This window comes from Amphiprion ocellaris, chromosome 1 (genome assembly GCF_022539595.1).
Source record: "Amphiprion ocellaris isolate individual 3 ecotype Okinawa chromosome 1, ASM2253959v1, whole genome shotgun sequence".
NCBI classification, from domain to species: Eukaryota; Metazoa; Chordata; class Actinopteri; family Pomacentridae; genus Amphiprion; species Amphiprion ocellaris.
The window spans coordinates 36,821,060-36,838,230 of NC_072766.1; the positions used below are offsets into that span (position 1 = coordinate 36,821,060).

At 39.1% G+C, this 17,171-nt stretch overlaps 1 protein-coding gene across 1 annotated transcript; it reads right to left on the reverse strand.

Annotated features, from left to right (window-relative positions):
* Positions 1-3,586: 3,586 nt before the first annotated feature.
* On the reverse strand, positions 3,587-15,951 carry LOC111581025 (protein NLRC3-like). The gene is made up of 12 exons (XM_023289000.3): positions 15,814-15,951; positions 15,584-15,674; positions 15,382-15,498; positions 15,158-15,274; positions 14,844-14,960; positions 13,505-13,592; positions 11,012-11,228; positions 7,445-9,224; positions 7,197-7,370; positions 5,714-5,887; positions 5,566-5,612; positions 3,587-4,640 (listed from the first exon to the last, which is right to left on the reverse strand). Exons 1-12 carry the CDS (start codon positions 15,824-15,826, stop codon positions 4,057-4,059), a joined length of 3,519 nt encoding a protein of 1,172 aa, XP_023144768.1. The 5' UTR covers positions 15,827-15,951; the 3' UTR covers positions 3,587-4,056.
* Between the last annotated feature and the right edge of the window lie 1,220 nt (positions 15,952-17,171).

Here is a 17,171-nt window from a genome sequence, read left to right on the forward strand (position 1 = left end):
TACATTGGTATTGAGGTAAGCTCCATGTCCGAGTTAAAGTCAAAGTCGCCCGGGTAACGTGCCATTGTGCTTTCCAAAAATAAATCACACTTTAACACAGCACAGGCCTTTACAGTAAAAGGATGAGTCAGTCAGTCCAAGCTATGCCGACAAAAAATGTAATCAGCGCTTAAAAATGCTGGTTAAGGCTAAACACTGGAAAAGCTAGCAAGAAAAACATCACCCAAAGCTACAATAAGAATAGCACATTAATAATCACGTTAATTCAAACATGCATGACAGCTTAAACTATCGCTGAATGTACGCATATACTGCCGTTGACGTTTAATAACCGTAGAAAATGGCTAGCGCTAATATTTGCAGTCATCTTAGTCATGACTCACAGTCAAGGGTCCGTCTATTTTCAGTATAGGGGAAAATGTCATTGCATTTTAATGAGGGCGAACAGATCCCCGCGCAGCTCCAAATCGACATGAAAAGTTTCGCTTTAAGCTTTATGTGGCAGAAGACATTTGTAGAAAGTAAATTCAGTTTTGTTCTGGTTCATAGAAGGTCCGTGCTTTACTTTTGCGTGGCGGAGTTAGCTAGTTCATCCAAGGAAAGCGCACTGCACTCACAGTTGTTTCCAGGAAGTAGACGGTTCCCACTCGATCCGACGCTGCTGCGATGACCGGGGAAAGTTGTCCGGGTGTCCGCAGAGGCACGTTTAATTGAGGCAGAAAAATCGTTGGAGGGATCCAAAAACTTGACCGAGGTCCAGAGAAAAAGTTCGGGCGCCAGTTGTAACGTGTGGTAGTATGAGCTGAGGAGTAGTCAGCCATGGACTTGTGTTTAGTGAGCACAGAGGTCCGCGTACACACGGCCGAGTCCATGACACACGCAACAGGAAAACTAGGAACCATGAAAAAAGGGAAGAAGAGTGACCTATTAACCATACCAAATTAGCAAGGCGCCACCGTGTGGTGAGATAGCGGAATACCATAGTAATGACAATAGTAATGACTGTTACAAGGTGACTGAAATCAGATTTAACATCTACTCATTAAGTTGATCAGTGCAATTTGAATTGACAAATTTGATTAATATTCAGTCTGAACTATTAATATAGTTAATTATATTTACACTACCGTTCAAAAGTTTGGGGTCTCCCAGGCAATTTCATGTTTTACATGGAAACTCACTTTTATTTTTTCTTGTGCTAACCCAGTGGTTCTCAAATTTTTTCTGTCGGGCCCCCCTTCGGAGGACAAAAAACTTTCGTGCCCCCCCCCATAACTTTGTGCGTATATATATATATATATATATATATATATATATATATATATATATATATATATATATATATATATATATACATATATGAATATGACGGGTGTCAAACCCATTTTAGTCCAGGGACCACATAAATCCAATCTGATCTCCAGTGGGCCCCACCAGTAAAATCACAGCATAATAACCTATAAATAACCACAATTCCAACTTTTCCCCTTTGTTTTAATTCAAAAAAAGTACATTCTGAAAATGTTCACATTTAATGAACTATCTTTTTACAAAATATTATGAATCTGAAATTTCTTAAGGAAAACAAGTTCAGTTTCAACAGTAGCCTATTATGCCTCAGTTCATCATTCACACATGCATTGTAACTGCCAGATAACAGTTTATCTACAAAAACACAAAACATTCAGTCACAGGTTTCTGGAACTGAACAATCTAGTATTTTACTTCATGATCAGAACAACTTGTCAAGTTCTAGAAATTATTTTAAATTTACAATTTTACAAATTTACAGTTAATGTTGTAATTTTTTTATCATTTGTAAAGTCGTCCCGCGGGCCGAAATGGACCGTCTGGTGGGCCGGTTTTGGCCTGCAGGCCGTATGTTTGACATTGCTGGTAAAAATAATCGGAAATGAGCCGAGTGTGACGTGATCGAGTACGCTGGTGTTCCGACTGCACATTAACGATGCGTTCTCCTGTTCTCAGGAGTCTGTACTTCAGAGTCTGAACGGCCAGTGCATATACCATAGATATATACAGAAGATCATTATTATTATTATTATTTATATCTATGGCATATACAGTCTATGGGGTCAGCACAATTTCAGTATTGTTGTACGCCGCGAAAAACAGGCCGACGTTAAAACAATAGTTCAGCTAATTAGTTCCGTGTTGAAGGACCTAAAGGTCACAAAATCAGCATTTTAAGGAATTTTCATTATTTTATTAGTAATAAAATTCAATAACTTCACTCTTATGTACTGTAGTGTCACCAAATTCACTGGAGCCATCAATTGTCTCCTGCTGGTCATACTACAACTCTTGGTTTGATACAAAATTTAAAATCTAAATTTTAAGGAATTTTTGTAGTAAATAAAATTCAATCACTTTACTCTTAAACACTGCAGAGAAAATAAACTCCATCCAACCATCAAAAGGTCCTACTGATCATACCTTCAGGTTTTTTCTTCCAAGTATTGTCCGTACAGTCCTTAACTTGGAAAATATTATTAGCGGTTTAACATTATGGTTTAAATGAATCAGTTAACGCTGCAGCCTTGTAAGAAGGCATCTTACTGTCTTTCTTCCCAATCGTCAGTACTTGAGGAGACAGGCTGAACAGTTTAGTTTGGTATATTGGTGTTATCTGATCCTCTCTTTGGTGAGGATTCCAGGTTCCATTACTATTCAGTATCATGTATTTGGACAAACAGGTGCACTGTGGATCTAAAAATATAGCACCACATACATCAAGAGAAGAGCCATCAAAGCTAATTTACTCATAATCCTTAAACTTCACACACAAGCATGCACACTAAATAGTGTGCACAACTTCACATGGCAATAAACAACCCAAATAAAATAAAATTCAGTTACTTTTGGTTATTAATGTTCCACAATCTACCAAAAAAATGGATGAGCACTTTTATCTGTTACAACAAAAAATATTTGAGATATATAACAACAGTTTCAATACTAATAAAAAAATCCTAAAAATCATGAAAAATAGTTAATTATCAAACCAAGAGTTGTAGTATGATCAACAGGAGCCAACTGATAGTTAGACAGAGTGAAATCTTTCTGCAGTACATAAGAGGGAAGTTATTGAATTTTATTATTAATAAAATAATAAGAAAAACAATAATCAAAAATCCTTTAAATTATGAAAAACATTTTCAATGTCAAACCAAGAGTTTTAGCTTTACACAAATCTCTTCCTCTCACAGTTGCTAGTCCAAACTGTTTCTCATCTGAGTAACTCATACATATGCATATAAAAAAACTGGTTTTAAAGCAGCAATTTTGATACTTTGATGTGTTGAAACGTGCTGCATAGTGTCTCAGTGGTTAGAACTGTCGCCTCACAGCTAGATGATCCCCGGTTCGTGTCCTGGTCCAAGATATTTCTGTGTGGAGTTTATATGTTCTCCTTGCATGGGTTCTCACCAGATTCTCCAAAAACATGCTGAGGCTAACTGGTGTTTCTAAATTGTCCGTAGGTGTGAATGTGAGTGTGCTTCTTTGTCTCTATTTTGTTAAAACTTGGCTCCAAAAGCTGCAACAAAACCAGGAGACAACAATGGTGTGGTGACTAAAAACTTTATTGCCATGCAAAAACAACCAAATGGGCATTAAAAACCAAAACCCAGAATCATTGCTGCTGGAGCTCCACCAGCAGCAGCTCCTGTCAGAGAGCCAGCTTGAATGGAATAGGAGAGATTAAGTGCAGCTGAGCCACTAGATCGCAGGTGTGGCTCAATCAGGTGACGACTGGAACAGGCACACCTGTTGTCCAGGTGCAGGGTCATCACAATATGTAGTCCTGTGATAGACTGGTGACCTGTCCAGGGTGCCTCCTGCCTTCACCCTAAGTCAGCTGGGATAGATTCCAGTCCCCCACGACCCTAATGAGGATTAAGCGGTGTATAGATAATGGATGGATGGGTGGATGTGGTGAAACATACTTCAATATGTACAGCAGAATAAAATGGAATTGAAACTTGCAGGAACCTTGTGCCCACTGCAGGAACCACATTTCTACACAAGAGGCAACATTCACTCATCAACCTGAGACAGAGCCACTGAGGATGGTAACAACATGGAGTCGCTTCCAAACTCCAGAACTCGTCCAAACCCGAAGGCAGCGTAGAGCGGCTCGGTGAAGGTGCAGTGGAAGGTGTGGAGGTGGATCCGTCTGATGGAGGAGACTATGGAGGGCAGACAGTAGAAGGACACAGTACCAGCAGCCCAGTCCACATACACCGCTACTCTGTTAGAGCCCGAGGGTGGAGATGTTGCAATGTCTGTCGGTGTGTTATTGTGCCAGGCGGTGAAACCCTGAGCTGAGCAGTACAGACTCCAGGACTGATGGTTCCATCCGATGCAGCATTCATCGCTGCCTCCCTTCCTCCTGATTCCTCGGTAGCTCACTCCGATTCTAACCCGTCCTCTCCACTGGACCTCCCAGTAGCAGCGTCCAGGCAGACCATCACTGCACAGCAGCTGCTTCCAGATGTCGAACCTCTCTGGATGATCAGGATACGGCTGCTTCTCCTGCACCACTACAACCTCTTTGTTGTCTTTGGATAGTTGGAGGTTTCTGTCTGCTGTGTTTGGGTCCAGTGTGAGCTCGCAGAAATCTGATGGCAGAAGAAAACACCGGTAGAAAACCTGTTCTGGAGGATGTTGACTTACGACCGGTGTTGTTGGTTGATTATCTAAGATACCTCAATTTTTTTGCTTTGATGTCGCCTTCAGGTTCAAAGTCAAGAATACATTATAATTAGGCAAATCTGTAAAGTTTTAAGTCAATAATCAGAGGATTTTGTTCCATGGTGACAACATTCGAATGATGTTCTCCAGATGTTATTGGTTATGATTTTTTTGAACACTCCTGTAAAGAGTCTGGAACATTCTGTCTGCAATATTCTGAGGATGTTTTTAGGATGTTGTTGAGGGAACACATCATAGAACATTTTTTCTATAAAACAAACATTGGAAAAAGTTTTCCAGATGTTATTGAAGCCTCGGATGACGGAACGATTTATAACGTTCCTCTAAGGGAGGGAACACCTCATAGAACGTTCAATCCAATGTTCCCCCAGTGATAACAAAGGAAGGATGTTCTCAATGCAACACAAAAAAGATGTTTTCAAGATGTTGTTGAGGCCTCAGATGAAGAACATTCTTTATAAGATGTTCCTGTATTGTGATATATTAAGAAAGGTGGATCATTCTGCTGGCAATGTTCTGAGGATGTTTTGGTGAAGTTGTTGAAGGAACATATAGAATCTATAAAATGTTCCCCAGTATCATAATAATAAGAATAGTAATTTCATAATAAAGAAGGAACGTTCTGAACAGTCTATCAGTGTTATCACCAAGCATTTTGAGAACATGTTTGTTATCCTACCTTGAAGAAGAACATTTAAAGAAGAATATATCTTTAAAAAAAACAATTACAAACAACAAAGTTTTCTTCTTAAGTGTACACAAGATTGGCATCGATAATCTGATCTAAGTCTTGGCAACAAACTGCTTAAGAAGAAGAAAGTTTTAACTTACACCTGAGGGGAGCTTGATTCAGTCTGATCTTTCCACAATGATCAGTCCTGTGGAAGCAGTAGAAAGAGACAAATGAGCAAATAAACTAAACCCTGCATTGGCATCCACCTGGTATGATGTATCTCTACACTGATATAATGAATTGTACTTGAGAGTTTTCAGTTTCCAGTTGAGGTCCCGCAGATCACCAGACAGCAGCTTCAGTCCTAAGTCTCCTGGATGGTTGAAGCTCAGGTCCAGCTCTCTCAAGTGTGAAGGGTTGTTGCTCAAAGCTGAAGCCAGGAAAGCAAAGCCCTCCTCTTTGATCAGACATCCTGACAACCTGCACACAAAGCTTCTGGTTAGATTCACGCCATCATTAGTAACAGATGCCGAAACTACAAGCTAATATCGACTGCACAATTAAGATATTCACCTTCAGGCTCTGCTCAGTATTTACCACAAAAAGCAGGGGAGTGCTGGAACTAATGTTGAGTAATCAGTCAACCATTTTCTTCATTTATTAATTGTCTGGTGTATGAAATGGTTAAAAATGTATTTCCAAAAACCCAATACGATGTTCTCAAATGTGTGGTTTTGTCCATAATCCGAAAATATTCAGTTCACTGTCATAGTTGAATAAAGAAACCAGAAAATATTCAAATTTAAGAACCACAAATACGAAAATTTAGACTTCTTTAAAAATGACTTAAATCGATAAGCAAAATTCAATACTGACAACTAATTAATTGTTGCACCTTTACAGTAGACCTATCTCAGCCTTATTGCTGGAAAAACTTTTATCTACTGCCTGTGATACAAAATTTAGGGATCCAGTGATTCGGATGAATCCTCCATTGTTTTTGGTGTATTTTTTGGTTTGCCTTATTGTGGACAGCTTTATTCAGACAAATCCACCACAGTGACAGAAAAAGCCATGATGCTGCAGGTGTTAAATTCAATTCAAGTCAATTTTATTTATATAGCGCCAATTACAGGTCAAATTGTCTCAAGACACTTTACAGAATCCACATGCCAGAGTTTAATAAACTCAGAGGAAAGACTCCTACAAACAGCTGGAAGCAACATACTAAACTTCGGCTCGAGTTTGTTAGAGTTGTGAAATTGGACAGCAAAGTAACTGAGAGTCATGTTTTATGATTTTGGCAGCAAATTTGTTAAGAATTTGGACCAGAATTGGTGCTAAAATGCAGAAGAACCCTTACTCAGCTGGCACTTGTGGATACATGTAATTCAGACTTGTGCAGCGTTGGAAGTGATATGAAAACATATAAGTTCCAATCTAGTAAGACTGCCTTTGCAACTTTCATGGAAAATAATCAGGGAATAAGATAGGCTTTAGCTTGTTTAAATTTCTTTAAACCACTCACAGCCGCCTTGGATGGTGCTAAGTTAGGATGTAGCAATGGGATCCCTTCAAAATGGAGACTGGGAAATTGTTTTCATTCAACATTTGCATGCAAGGAGGTCAATGCTGTTATTTATTATCAGTAGAAACAAACAGGTCTGCCTTATATTGCAAGATGTAAATCTTTGTCAGGCCTTTCACCTTGTAGGTTACTGCTTTGAGGTTGTTGTTTCCTGCCACGAAAGAGATTTTGAAAATGATCATTTATTCACCAAATACTGACCCAAGAGTCTCCAGCCGACACTGTGGACTCTTGAGTCCCTCTGAGAGCAGCTTTACTCCTTCATTGTGCAGGTCATTGTTGCTCAGGTCCAGCTCTCTCAGACAACAGGCACTGGAGGTTAAAACTGATGCCAGAACTTCACAGCTTCTCCTTGAGAGGTTACAGCTGCTCAGCCTGAAGAAGAAGAAGGTTTAATACAAAGGGTAAAGTGATCTTAACATAATTAAAGCCTCTATTTGTGCACCTACAGAGACGTTTTGGATGCTTTGATCACTGGCAGCATCCACTGAAGTCCCTCCTTTGAAGCAGAGAACTTCTTCAGGTCAAACACATCCAGGTCTTTCTGCGATGACAGTAAGATGAAGACGAGTGCTGACCACTGAGAAGGAGTGAGTTTGTTTTCACTGAAGCTTCCTGATGTCAGATACTGTTGGATCTCCTCCACTAGAGAATGGTCATTTAGTTCATTCAGACAGTGAAACAGATTGATGCTTCTCTCTGGAGAGGGATTGTCCCTGATCTTCCTCTTGATGTTCTGCACCAGCACGTCTTTGATCTGTGGTATGCTTCTTGTCTTCATCAGAAGGCCTCGTAGGAGAGTCTGATTGGTTTCCAGTGACAGACCCAGGAGGAATCGAACAAACAAGTCCAGGTGTCCATTTAGACTCTGTAAAGCCTTGTCCACTGCCCTTTGGTACAGGTGTTTTAATCTAGTTGCATGTGACAACCTTCTTTTCGTCAGCAGGTCGACACCACTGTTGATGAACATCAGGAAGACATAAAGTGCAGCCAGAAACTCCTGAATACTCAGATGGACAAAACAAAACACCCTCTCCTGGTTCAACCCTTGCTCCTCGCTGAAGATCTCTGTGAATAGTCCTGAGTAGACTGATGCAGCTTTTATGTCAAGGCCACACTCTTTCAGATCTGCTTCATAGAAGATCAGGTGTCCTTTCTCTAGCTGCTCAAAAGCCAGTTTTCCCATGGCAAGAATGATCTTCTTGGTTTCTGTGTTCCACACTGAATCCGTCTCAGCTTTTCCAAGGTACTTGACATTACCCTGTTTGGTCTGAACCAGCAGAAAGTGGATGTACATCTCAGTCAGGTTGTGGGGCAGCTCTGCTTTCTCTTTGATCCTCAACATGTGGTCTAGAACTGTAGCAGTGATCCAGCAGAACACTGGAATGTGGCACATGATGTGGAGGCTTCGGGATGTCTTGATGTGGGAGATGATCCTGCTGGTCTGCTCCTCATCTCTGGATCTCTTCCTGAAGTACTCCTCCTTCTGTGGGTCGGTGAACCCTCTGACCTCCGTCACCATGTCCACACACTCAGGAGGGATCTGATTGGCTGCTGCAGGGCGTGTGGTTATCCAGAGGCGAGCAGAGGGAAGCAGCTTCCCCCTGATCAGGTTTGTCAGCAGCACATCCACTGAGGTGGACTCTGTGACATCATACAGGATCTCATTGTTGTGGAAGTCCAGAGGAAGACGACACTCATCCAGACCGTCAAAGATGAACACAACCTGGAAGTCCTTGAAGCTGCAGATTCCTGCTTCTTTGATGTCAGTAAACATGTGATGTAGAAGCTCCACCAAACTGTAGTTCTTAGCGTTCAGCAGATTGAGCTCGCGGAAGGTGAATGGGAAGATAAACTGTATGTTGTGGTTGGCTTTTTCCTCAGCCCAGTCCAAAGTGAACTTCCGTGTTAAGACTGTTTTCCCGATGCCAGCCACTCCCTTTGTCACCAATGTTCTGACTGGTTCATCTCTTCCAGGTAAAGGTTTAAAAATATCCTCGCATCTGATGGTGGTTTCTGGACTTTGTGGTTTCCAGGATGCTGCTTCGATCTGTCGGACCTCGTGTTGATCGTTGACTTCTCTACTGTCCCCCTTGGTGACGTGCAGCTCGGTATAGATCTGGTTCAGAAGAGTTGGGTTCCCTGCTTGGGCAAGACCCTCAAACAAACACTGGAACTTTTTCCTTATAGTAGATTTTAATTTATGTTGGCAAATTGCAGCAAAAGATTCTGAAAAAACAACAGACATTAAGTCAGTGGATTTGAGGTAAATACGTGAACTGACTGCAAACATTCCGAGTTCTGGTTCGTCAGATGGATTATTAATGAAAACTACTCAGATACTCTATACCCACATTAATAATTTGAATTTTGATAATTTATTCGGGTCTTTGCTTGATGCACGAGGTCATCAAAAAGTTCTTGGACTGTTGGTGGAGCGTGTCACGATCATACATGGGCAAAATGTGCAAGAATCAGCTGTCATGAGTCAGGAGATCACATGTACTAGCAACATCAAAACCTGTGCTACAGATGTTTTGGTAGCCTCTGACTAACAGTAGGTGCACATTTTTGATTTTTCTGTTGACTTAAAACGTTCACAGAGAGCTAACATCACATTCTGTGAGATCCAACCTTCATGTGGAGGATTATCTCTGGTGATAAGAGGAGGGTCTGTGGCTACCACTAAGGGAAGAAACAGCAGTTTTCACAGCAAAAGAGTTGCAGTTTAAAAACTGGCCAAGCTGTATCGGGTCAGCAGTACCAGGATCACGCTCACTGTTCTCTTTAGTTGTGCCTTGTGAATTTGTTTTCATTATTGGATTTCCAACCACAGTCATTTTACAGAAATGAGTGAGCTGCGATGACGTGAGTCTGATTATGCACAGGTTTTCACCTCACCCTATCTCCTAGATTTGGTCCCTTGCAACTTCCCCCTCTTGCCCAAAATTAATTTAAAGTTGACACAGTTTAGGAGGATTCAGTGGATTTAGAGGATTTTTAGGGCTCATCACAGATGGTGCGTCATGTGTTTTGTGCCATAAACATCAGATTTCATTCCATGGTTATCGTATTAAGCAAATATAGAGCTGTAGTGGCTGTAGATGGCTTGGTGACTGTTGTTGTCTGCAGGTCTAATTTTAACGAACAGCACTTGCAGATTACTGGGAGTGATGTAACCCTGCACAGGGAGAATGCATGTGGCCAAATTTAAATCAAGTACAGTTTCAGATTTTTAATGTCACAGTCTCAGCACTTTTTGATCATCCCTTGTAATATGTTTTGGGATGAGTGAGGTCAAGCTTTTGGTCATTTGAAGGAGAAATAATGTTAGACAGAACCATCCACTTCATGAGGTGTGGTATACTGAGATTTCATATTATTGTTTTAAATGTTATACCAAGGCTTATTCCAAGTTAAATGTACATGTATACCGTGGACAGTAATTATTACAATGTTATATTGTTGTTATACGGTTTCTCCAGTAGAGGGCGCACGATCGTAATGTTACCTACTGAATGTTACTGTTGTGAGAGAACCACAGAAAAGCGGTACCAAGAGGGAAGAATGTGCTTATTGGTTGTGCACGTGCTTCAGTAAAACAACTGAACTAAACTTTGAGATGTGCAAAGTTATTTTGGCCAAGATGCAACATGAGGAGTTTAAGATAATGTCCACAAGCTGCTGTTTTAAGGCAGCTAAAAGACTGCATATGCCTTTTATTACTTGTACTGTTGATATGCTTCTTGGAAATTAGCACCTCTGCTGTGTTTTTACTCTATCTTGACATATTAGCACATCTACATTTGGTATGGTTTTGTGTTCGCTGCATTAGTTTGTTATTTTTTGTTGCTGTTGTAACTTTTTATTCTGTCAGTACGTGAACTCTTGCTGCGGAACCAATTTCCCCTAATAGGACAATAAAATAACCTTGAACACTGAATATAGGTGACTCTAGAGCACTAAGGTGAGATAGATTAATTCTACATTTGAGAAACGAGTTAAATTTATCTTACTGCTCTGCAGAGACTCAGCCAGCTGCTCATGCTTCTGTTTCCTCAGGAAGTTCAGTGTGATTTTCAGAAGTGCATCTCTGCTGCTGCTTGTCCGCTCTTCTTCGCCATCATCGTCCTCTCTCAGCGTCTCTGAACCTCCGCAAGATTCTGGACTCAGGATTTTCTTGAATTTCTTCAGTTCACTCTTCATGAAAGTAATAATTGCCTCCTCAAGCACCTAAAAGTATACAGAGCATCACTTAAACTTTTCTCACAGTGATGGAAGCAAAGACTCCCATCTGCCTGTCCTGAAGACTGACTCATCTAACAGCTGAAATATGAAAACTGTTTTAAAGTAAATCTGTAGCCAAACCAGAGCAGGCTTTCTGCTCCTCGTAGATTCAGGAGATGTGTGAAAATACCACATTATGGCGCCAGACTGGAGATGAACACAGAGATGTTGTATCTGATCTAATGTTATATGGTGCTACTTTGGATTTATTGATGTTGCATTTAATAATTGACCTCTTTATGAATAAGATCAGTAGTCAAAGAGAGAAATTAATTGACCCTCAAAAAACTTTTTACAAAATTAACTGCTGGTCTTTACTGAAGCTGAAGGCATTAACCAGACATGCTTTTTTCAAACTAACCAGGTAAATCTCAATCTTTAAGGTGCTCTCAGACAATAAACAGTGAGCCTGCAATGAATAATCGATTAGTTTTCAACCATTAAATTAATCCTTCAACTATTTTGAAAATCCATTAATTGACTTGAAGAATTTGTTGAGGACAAAAATGTTGACAATTATGATTCTCAGCTCTTAAATCTTAATATTTTCTGGTTTTGTTGCTCCTCTATGGCAGAAAACTGAATATCTTTGGATTATGGACAAAACAAGACTCTTGAGGACGTCATGTTGGGCACTGATCAACATTTTTTACCAATTTCTCCCACTTTATAGACCAAACAACTTATCGAAATAATTGACAATGACACTGAGCCAAGTGAGCATCTGTCTAATTAGAGGAACTAGTTTAAAATGGAGTACAATTAATATGGACAGTATTGCTGATTGGCATCATGAGTAGTTAGAACCAAGACCTGATTTGTTGTCGTATGAAAGCTGCTGATCAGTTTTTCACTGCTGGTTGTTGGTGTTGATGTGCTCTGGCTGTAGTTTTGGGCATTTTGGTGGTGAAGTTTGTGCAAGAACGAGGATGCCTTACAGTTAGTTTGGCTCAGAGCAGCTTTTCTGACTGTTCATTTGGACTGTTTTTGGGAGAACTTTCTGTAGAAGGCAGGGTTTTTTTGGCCTTTCGTTTGCTTTATTAGACGGGAGAGGCAGACAGGAAAGTGGGGAGAAGAATGGGGGGAAGACCAGCAGCAAAGGGCAATCAAACCCAGGCCACTGCATCAGGGACGATAGCCCCTGTTTATGGGTCGCCTGCTTAAAGACTTGAGCTATCTGGGCGCCCCCAGAAGGTAGGTTTTGACAGATTGTGTTTCGTAACATTCTCTTTTGCTGTGTAAAAGTGGACTATTCATGCTTGCTTAAGTAGCTTAAACCTAAATAAGTAACCTGGTGCCTCAAACTTGTGATAAAATCACCACTATGGTTTGCATGTTGTTAAATAGTGTTATTTCACATTAAACTTTGCAGTTGAGGAACTCTTTTCATTGTAAAGCCAAAAGATACGGAAGCATTTTCTGATCAAGTATGAATCCCACTTTAATACAGTTTATCTTCATATTCCTTTGGCCAAATGGGGAAAACTCACACAGTAAACCCACTTCTGCTTGGCATACCATGAGAAGTGTTTTGCTTTTGTAAGAGAAAAGCCTTAAAGAATGAAGTCTATCTGGTTTTTCAAGGAAATGCGTTTCTGATTAACTTTACAATCTTCAAAAAAGATAAGCACATCTTTCTTTGTTGTCTCTAGCAGAGATTACTGGTGATAAAAGAGAGATAATTATAGAAAATGACAATTAAACAAAGTAGTCAAAGACGTGACAGCTGTCTTTTAAGGACGTAATTCAAATATCTAATCATTATGAAGCACATAAAAAGCTGCGATGTATTTACCTGCAGCTAGTCTTTTATTAGTGCTAACAATAGATTTTATGACAACTTTAATGTAAAAATGCTTCTTTATGCTCCTTTTTGCTTATTTATTAAGATTCTGGGATGATCATAGGTATAAATACTTTAAAATGAAAAATCATCTGGCAAGCAGACAAGTGTTAGATAAAAATAAACCTAACATGTTTTGTACAGAAGTAGTTTTCTTATTCTGTATTTTATATCTGCACCTGCCATTGGACTATCATGATTAGAGTGTGTTCAATAATATGTCAATTTTACAACATGAGAGACCTGATAACCCTACAAAATGATGTTCATCAGTCAGAAAAAGAGTTGGAAAGTCACATGTGCAACTCTGTTTTAATCTCTGAGCTGCGTCCTTAAAAAAAAAATTGAATTTAAATGTAGGAACAAGCTGCATTATTACCATGAAAACGGAGTCCAGATGTGCCTGATGTCGATCACTGAAAACCTCTGAGCTCTTCTGGTCAGTGTGGGGAGGACTGTGAGCAAAACTGAACAGAAAACAAAGAGATGTAGGAAAGTCAAAGGAGAGCATTAAACTAAATTTATACTTTATATGAACCACTGTAGTCGAATGTTTGGACTAGCATTGGCACAGACTTCATGACTTTTCTCTCTAGCTCTCTTTATATTCACACAACTGTTTTCTTATTCAACACTTTGAATATCAGCCTGTCTGAAAACACACAACATTCATCACGTCTCATCTACTTATATAAAAGTCAGTTTTTGTCTCAGAAGTGATACAAATTAATGTTGTTTTTGAAGTGTTTTAAAACTGTCTCTCTTTTTAAAGAGAAAAGACTTGAAACGGGTTTGGTTTACTAAATTTATGTCTGATTAATTCTGATCTTTTCTACAACAGCTTCTAAGCTCAGATTAGAATGTGAGAAAACAACAGCTAAGGGTAAACATGTCTAACTGTGTTTTTTATTTTTTAATTCCAAAGAAATCCAAAACTTGCCAGTATATTCAAACTCAGCTTTTGCCTGTAACACAAATTCCTTAACTGTGTCCATTCACAGAGAGAAAGAATGCTATTATAACACCAAGTTCGAGAATTCATCATATTACTTCACAGGCCAAACTTCTACCTAAACTGTTTTTCTACTAAAATAAAGTGTTAAACTGTCACTCAGAAGTCCTCTCACTGATTTACTTCTTGTTGCACTGAGCCTGTAATCTGCTCTGTAATGATGCGTTTAAAGATTAGCAGATTCATTTCCTTAAATAGCACCTTCTAAGAATAAACTAGCTACCGTAAAAGCTCATCCAACTGGTTTCAGTGCTATTTGTTTCCTTACTGCTACAGACGTTAAACGCACTTCCTGGAATGGATGATTCAGCTAAACTCAACATCAACTGTCTGGTATGTTTTTAGAAGTTGTACCTTTCATTAACACTGCGGTGTCCGTAAGTGAACTTTGGATTCTCTTGTTTAACTTGGCTTCAACACATTCAACATTCAAATTCCAGGTTTTGAATTTAACTTAATGTCAGAACTTTAAAAGCTCAAATCTGCTGATCAGAGTCGCCTCCATCCTTGAATTCAATCGGTCGACGTTTAGATGCATCACTTTTCATGGACAAACAGCTGGATGCAGGAGAGTCTGGTCTCTTCTGGTTCTTTTGGCTTCAACACAACATAAATATTCAATGCCCAAACTCCAGGTTAAGAACTGAACTGGATTTCACAGTTCAGCAAAGTTCCATTAACAAAAAAACAAACTTTAAAAGCTCACATCTGCTGATCAGAGTCGCCTCCAGCCTTGAATTCAATCGGTCGACGTTTGGATGCGTCGCTTTTCATGGAGACGCCGCTGGGTGCAGGAGAATCTAGTCTCTCCTGGTTCTCCTGACTTCAACACAACATAGACACTTTTACTTCAAACTTCAGGTTATGTAACGAAATAGGTGAAGAAGTACTCAGATCTTGTGCTTGTACAGCACAGAAATACTCCTACAATCTTTCAGTTATCAAGGACATGCAATGGATTAAAGATTAAAAAGTACAGCATTTCCAGAAACGTCACAATAACAAACATTAAACGCTCACATCTGCTGATCAGAGTCGCCTCCACCCTTGAATTCAATCGGTTGACGTTTAGATGCATCACTTTTCATGGACAAACAGCTGGGTGCAGGGGAATCTGGTCTCTCCTGGTTCTTTTGGCTTCAATACAACATAAACATTCAATGCTCAAACTCCAGGTTAAGAACTGAACTAGATTTCACAACTCAGCAGAGTTCTATTAACAAAAACAGACTTTAAACACTCACATCTGCTGATCAGAGTTGCGTCCATCCTTAAATTCATTCGAAAGACGTTTAGATGCATCGCTTTTCATGGACAAACAGCTGGGTGCAGGAGAATCTGGTCTCTCCTGGTTCTCTTGGCTTTAACACAAGACGTGAAGCAAATTTTAGAGATTTTAAATTTTGGAAAAACAACAATTACCAGTTAAAGATCTCCTTCTCTCACCTGTTGGCTCTGGTCTGGGTGTCATTTTGCCCAAACAGAGCTGCTTTGGAGGTAAAAACTCCATCCTCCATCTCGTCACTCATTGTCGAGGCTTTACAGAGAGAAACTGGGTTGATTTACTGCAGCAAAACTCCATTAAAAGACCAGACAGCTCAATAAATGTGAATAAAATCAGCAGTGTGGGAGTCAAGAGTTCACCAAACAGTTAATATGTAGTTTGAGAATCTTACCTGCCAAACTCATAACCAGGTAAGATCTTTAAAACACTGTAGAGACTTCATCTTCCGTCTGTTCCTCACAATTTGTGTGTGATTGATAAATTTTTAAAAGTATTTCCTCCTCTGCTGTCTTTATTGAACCAGTCCAACCTGTCTGAGGAGGCAGCAGAAACTACAAAGCACGTGAATGTAGATCCACTGAGTCGCCACTAGATGAAGCTACAGCTGCCGAGACTCATTTATATCCTGCTTGAAGCGTTCTAGTAGTTTTTTTAAACAGGATTATACATGTGAAAGAATTAAACATATGTAAAAATCTTTAAGCAACGTCTTACTAAAGAAGAGAAACTACACAGAAGAAATCAAACCAAATCAAATGTGTCCTTAATACAGATGTCTCATTTTGTTGGTCTTGATTGTGCATTAAAAAAATTCTTAATAACATGTCAGATATGACAAATCTTCATTTCACTCTTTGGACAGTAAAAATATTTTATAGAAACAACACATTTGTGCTGCTTTGTCTATAAAACATGTTTACAGAGAAGGCTGTGATATCTTATGGTGTGATATTTATACATACATGTTACATGTAATTTACAAATATTCTACTCATGATAAATAAAATAGAGGAAAAGGTGATGCACAATTGAGACACAACTCTGTTTACACGTTTTATGGCTGAAAAGCAGCAAAGAGAAGATAAACATTATTTTACACCTATTAAAATATAAATATATAATAGAAAAATGATGGTCTGTCACTTACAGTAACTTAACAACCAATAAAAACAAGAGCCATATGAAGTAATTCATCCTTAATGAAACTAACAACATAGAGTCTAAATATCCTTTATTTATACATTTTCTTCAACTGAAACATATTTGTACAACCTTTCACATGATTTTGTTAAGAATTCCACAGTTTGATGCCAAACACTGAAACACATATTTGCATTAAAATGAACTAAAGACAAACACCTGTTGGAAATGTTCTCTTAGAACTCAATTTTTTGTCTCGTACGTAATGAATAGCGTCGGCAGCTCAACTATATCTTTAAACTGAATGAACAGTGTGTTGGTTTGTGCTCTTAAATGTACTTTTATTTAACTGATAGAACCATTTATCCAGTTTCCCACCATTGTTTATCTGTTATTAATCACTGATACATTATTTTTGGCTGCTTAGTTCGGCTGATGATTCATTGCTTTTACTTATTTGTTGACTTTTCTGCTCAAACCTGATCAGTCCACTCTAGTCTTTATTTAAAATGTGATTCCTGTTTGTTTCCATGATAGATAGATAGATAGATAGATAGATAGATAGATAGATAGATAGATAGATAGATGCTTTCATTGCATAGAAGAACG

Excerpts from the sequence above, each read along its gene's own strand:
- LOC111581025 (XM_023289000.3), bottom strand. Across the intron at positions 9,225-11,011 it reads GGCTGAGTCTCTGCAGAGCA|AATCTTTTGCTGCAATTTGC; the intron begins GTAAGATAAATT and ends TTGTTTTTTCAG. Across the intron at positions 5,613-5,713 it reads TGGAAACTGAAAACTCTCAA|GACTGATCATTGTGGAAAGA; the intron begins GTACAATTCATT and ends CTGCTTCCACAG.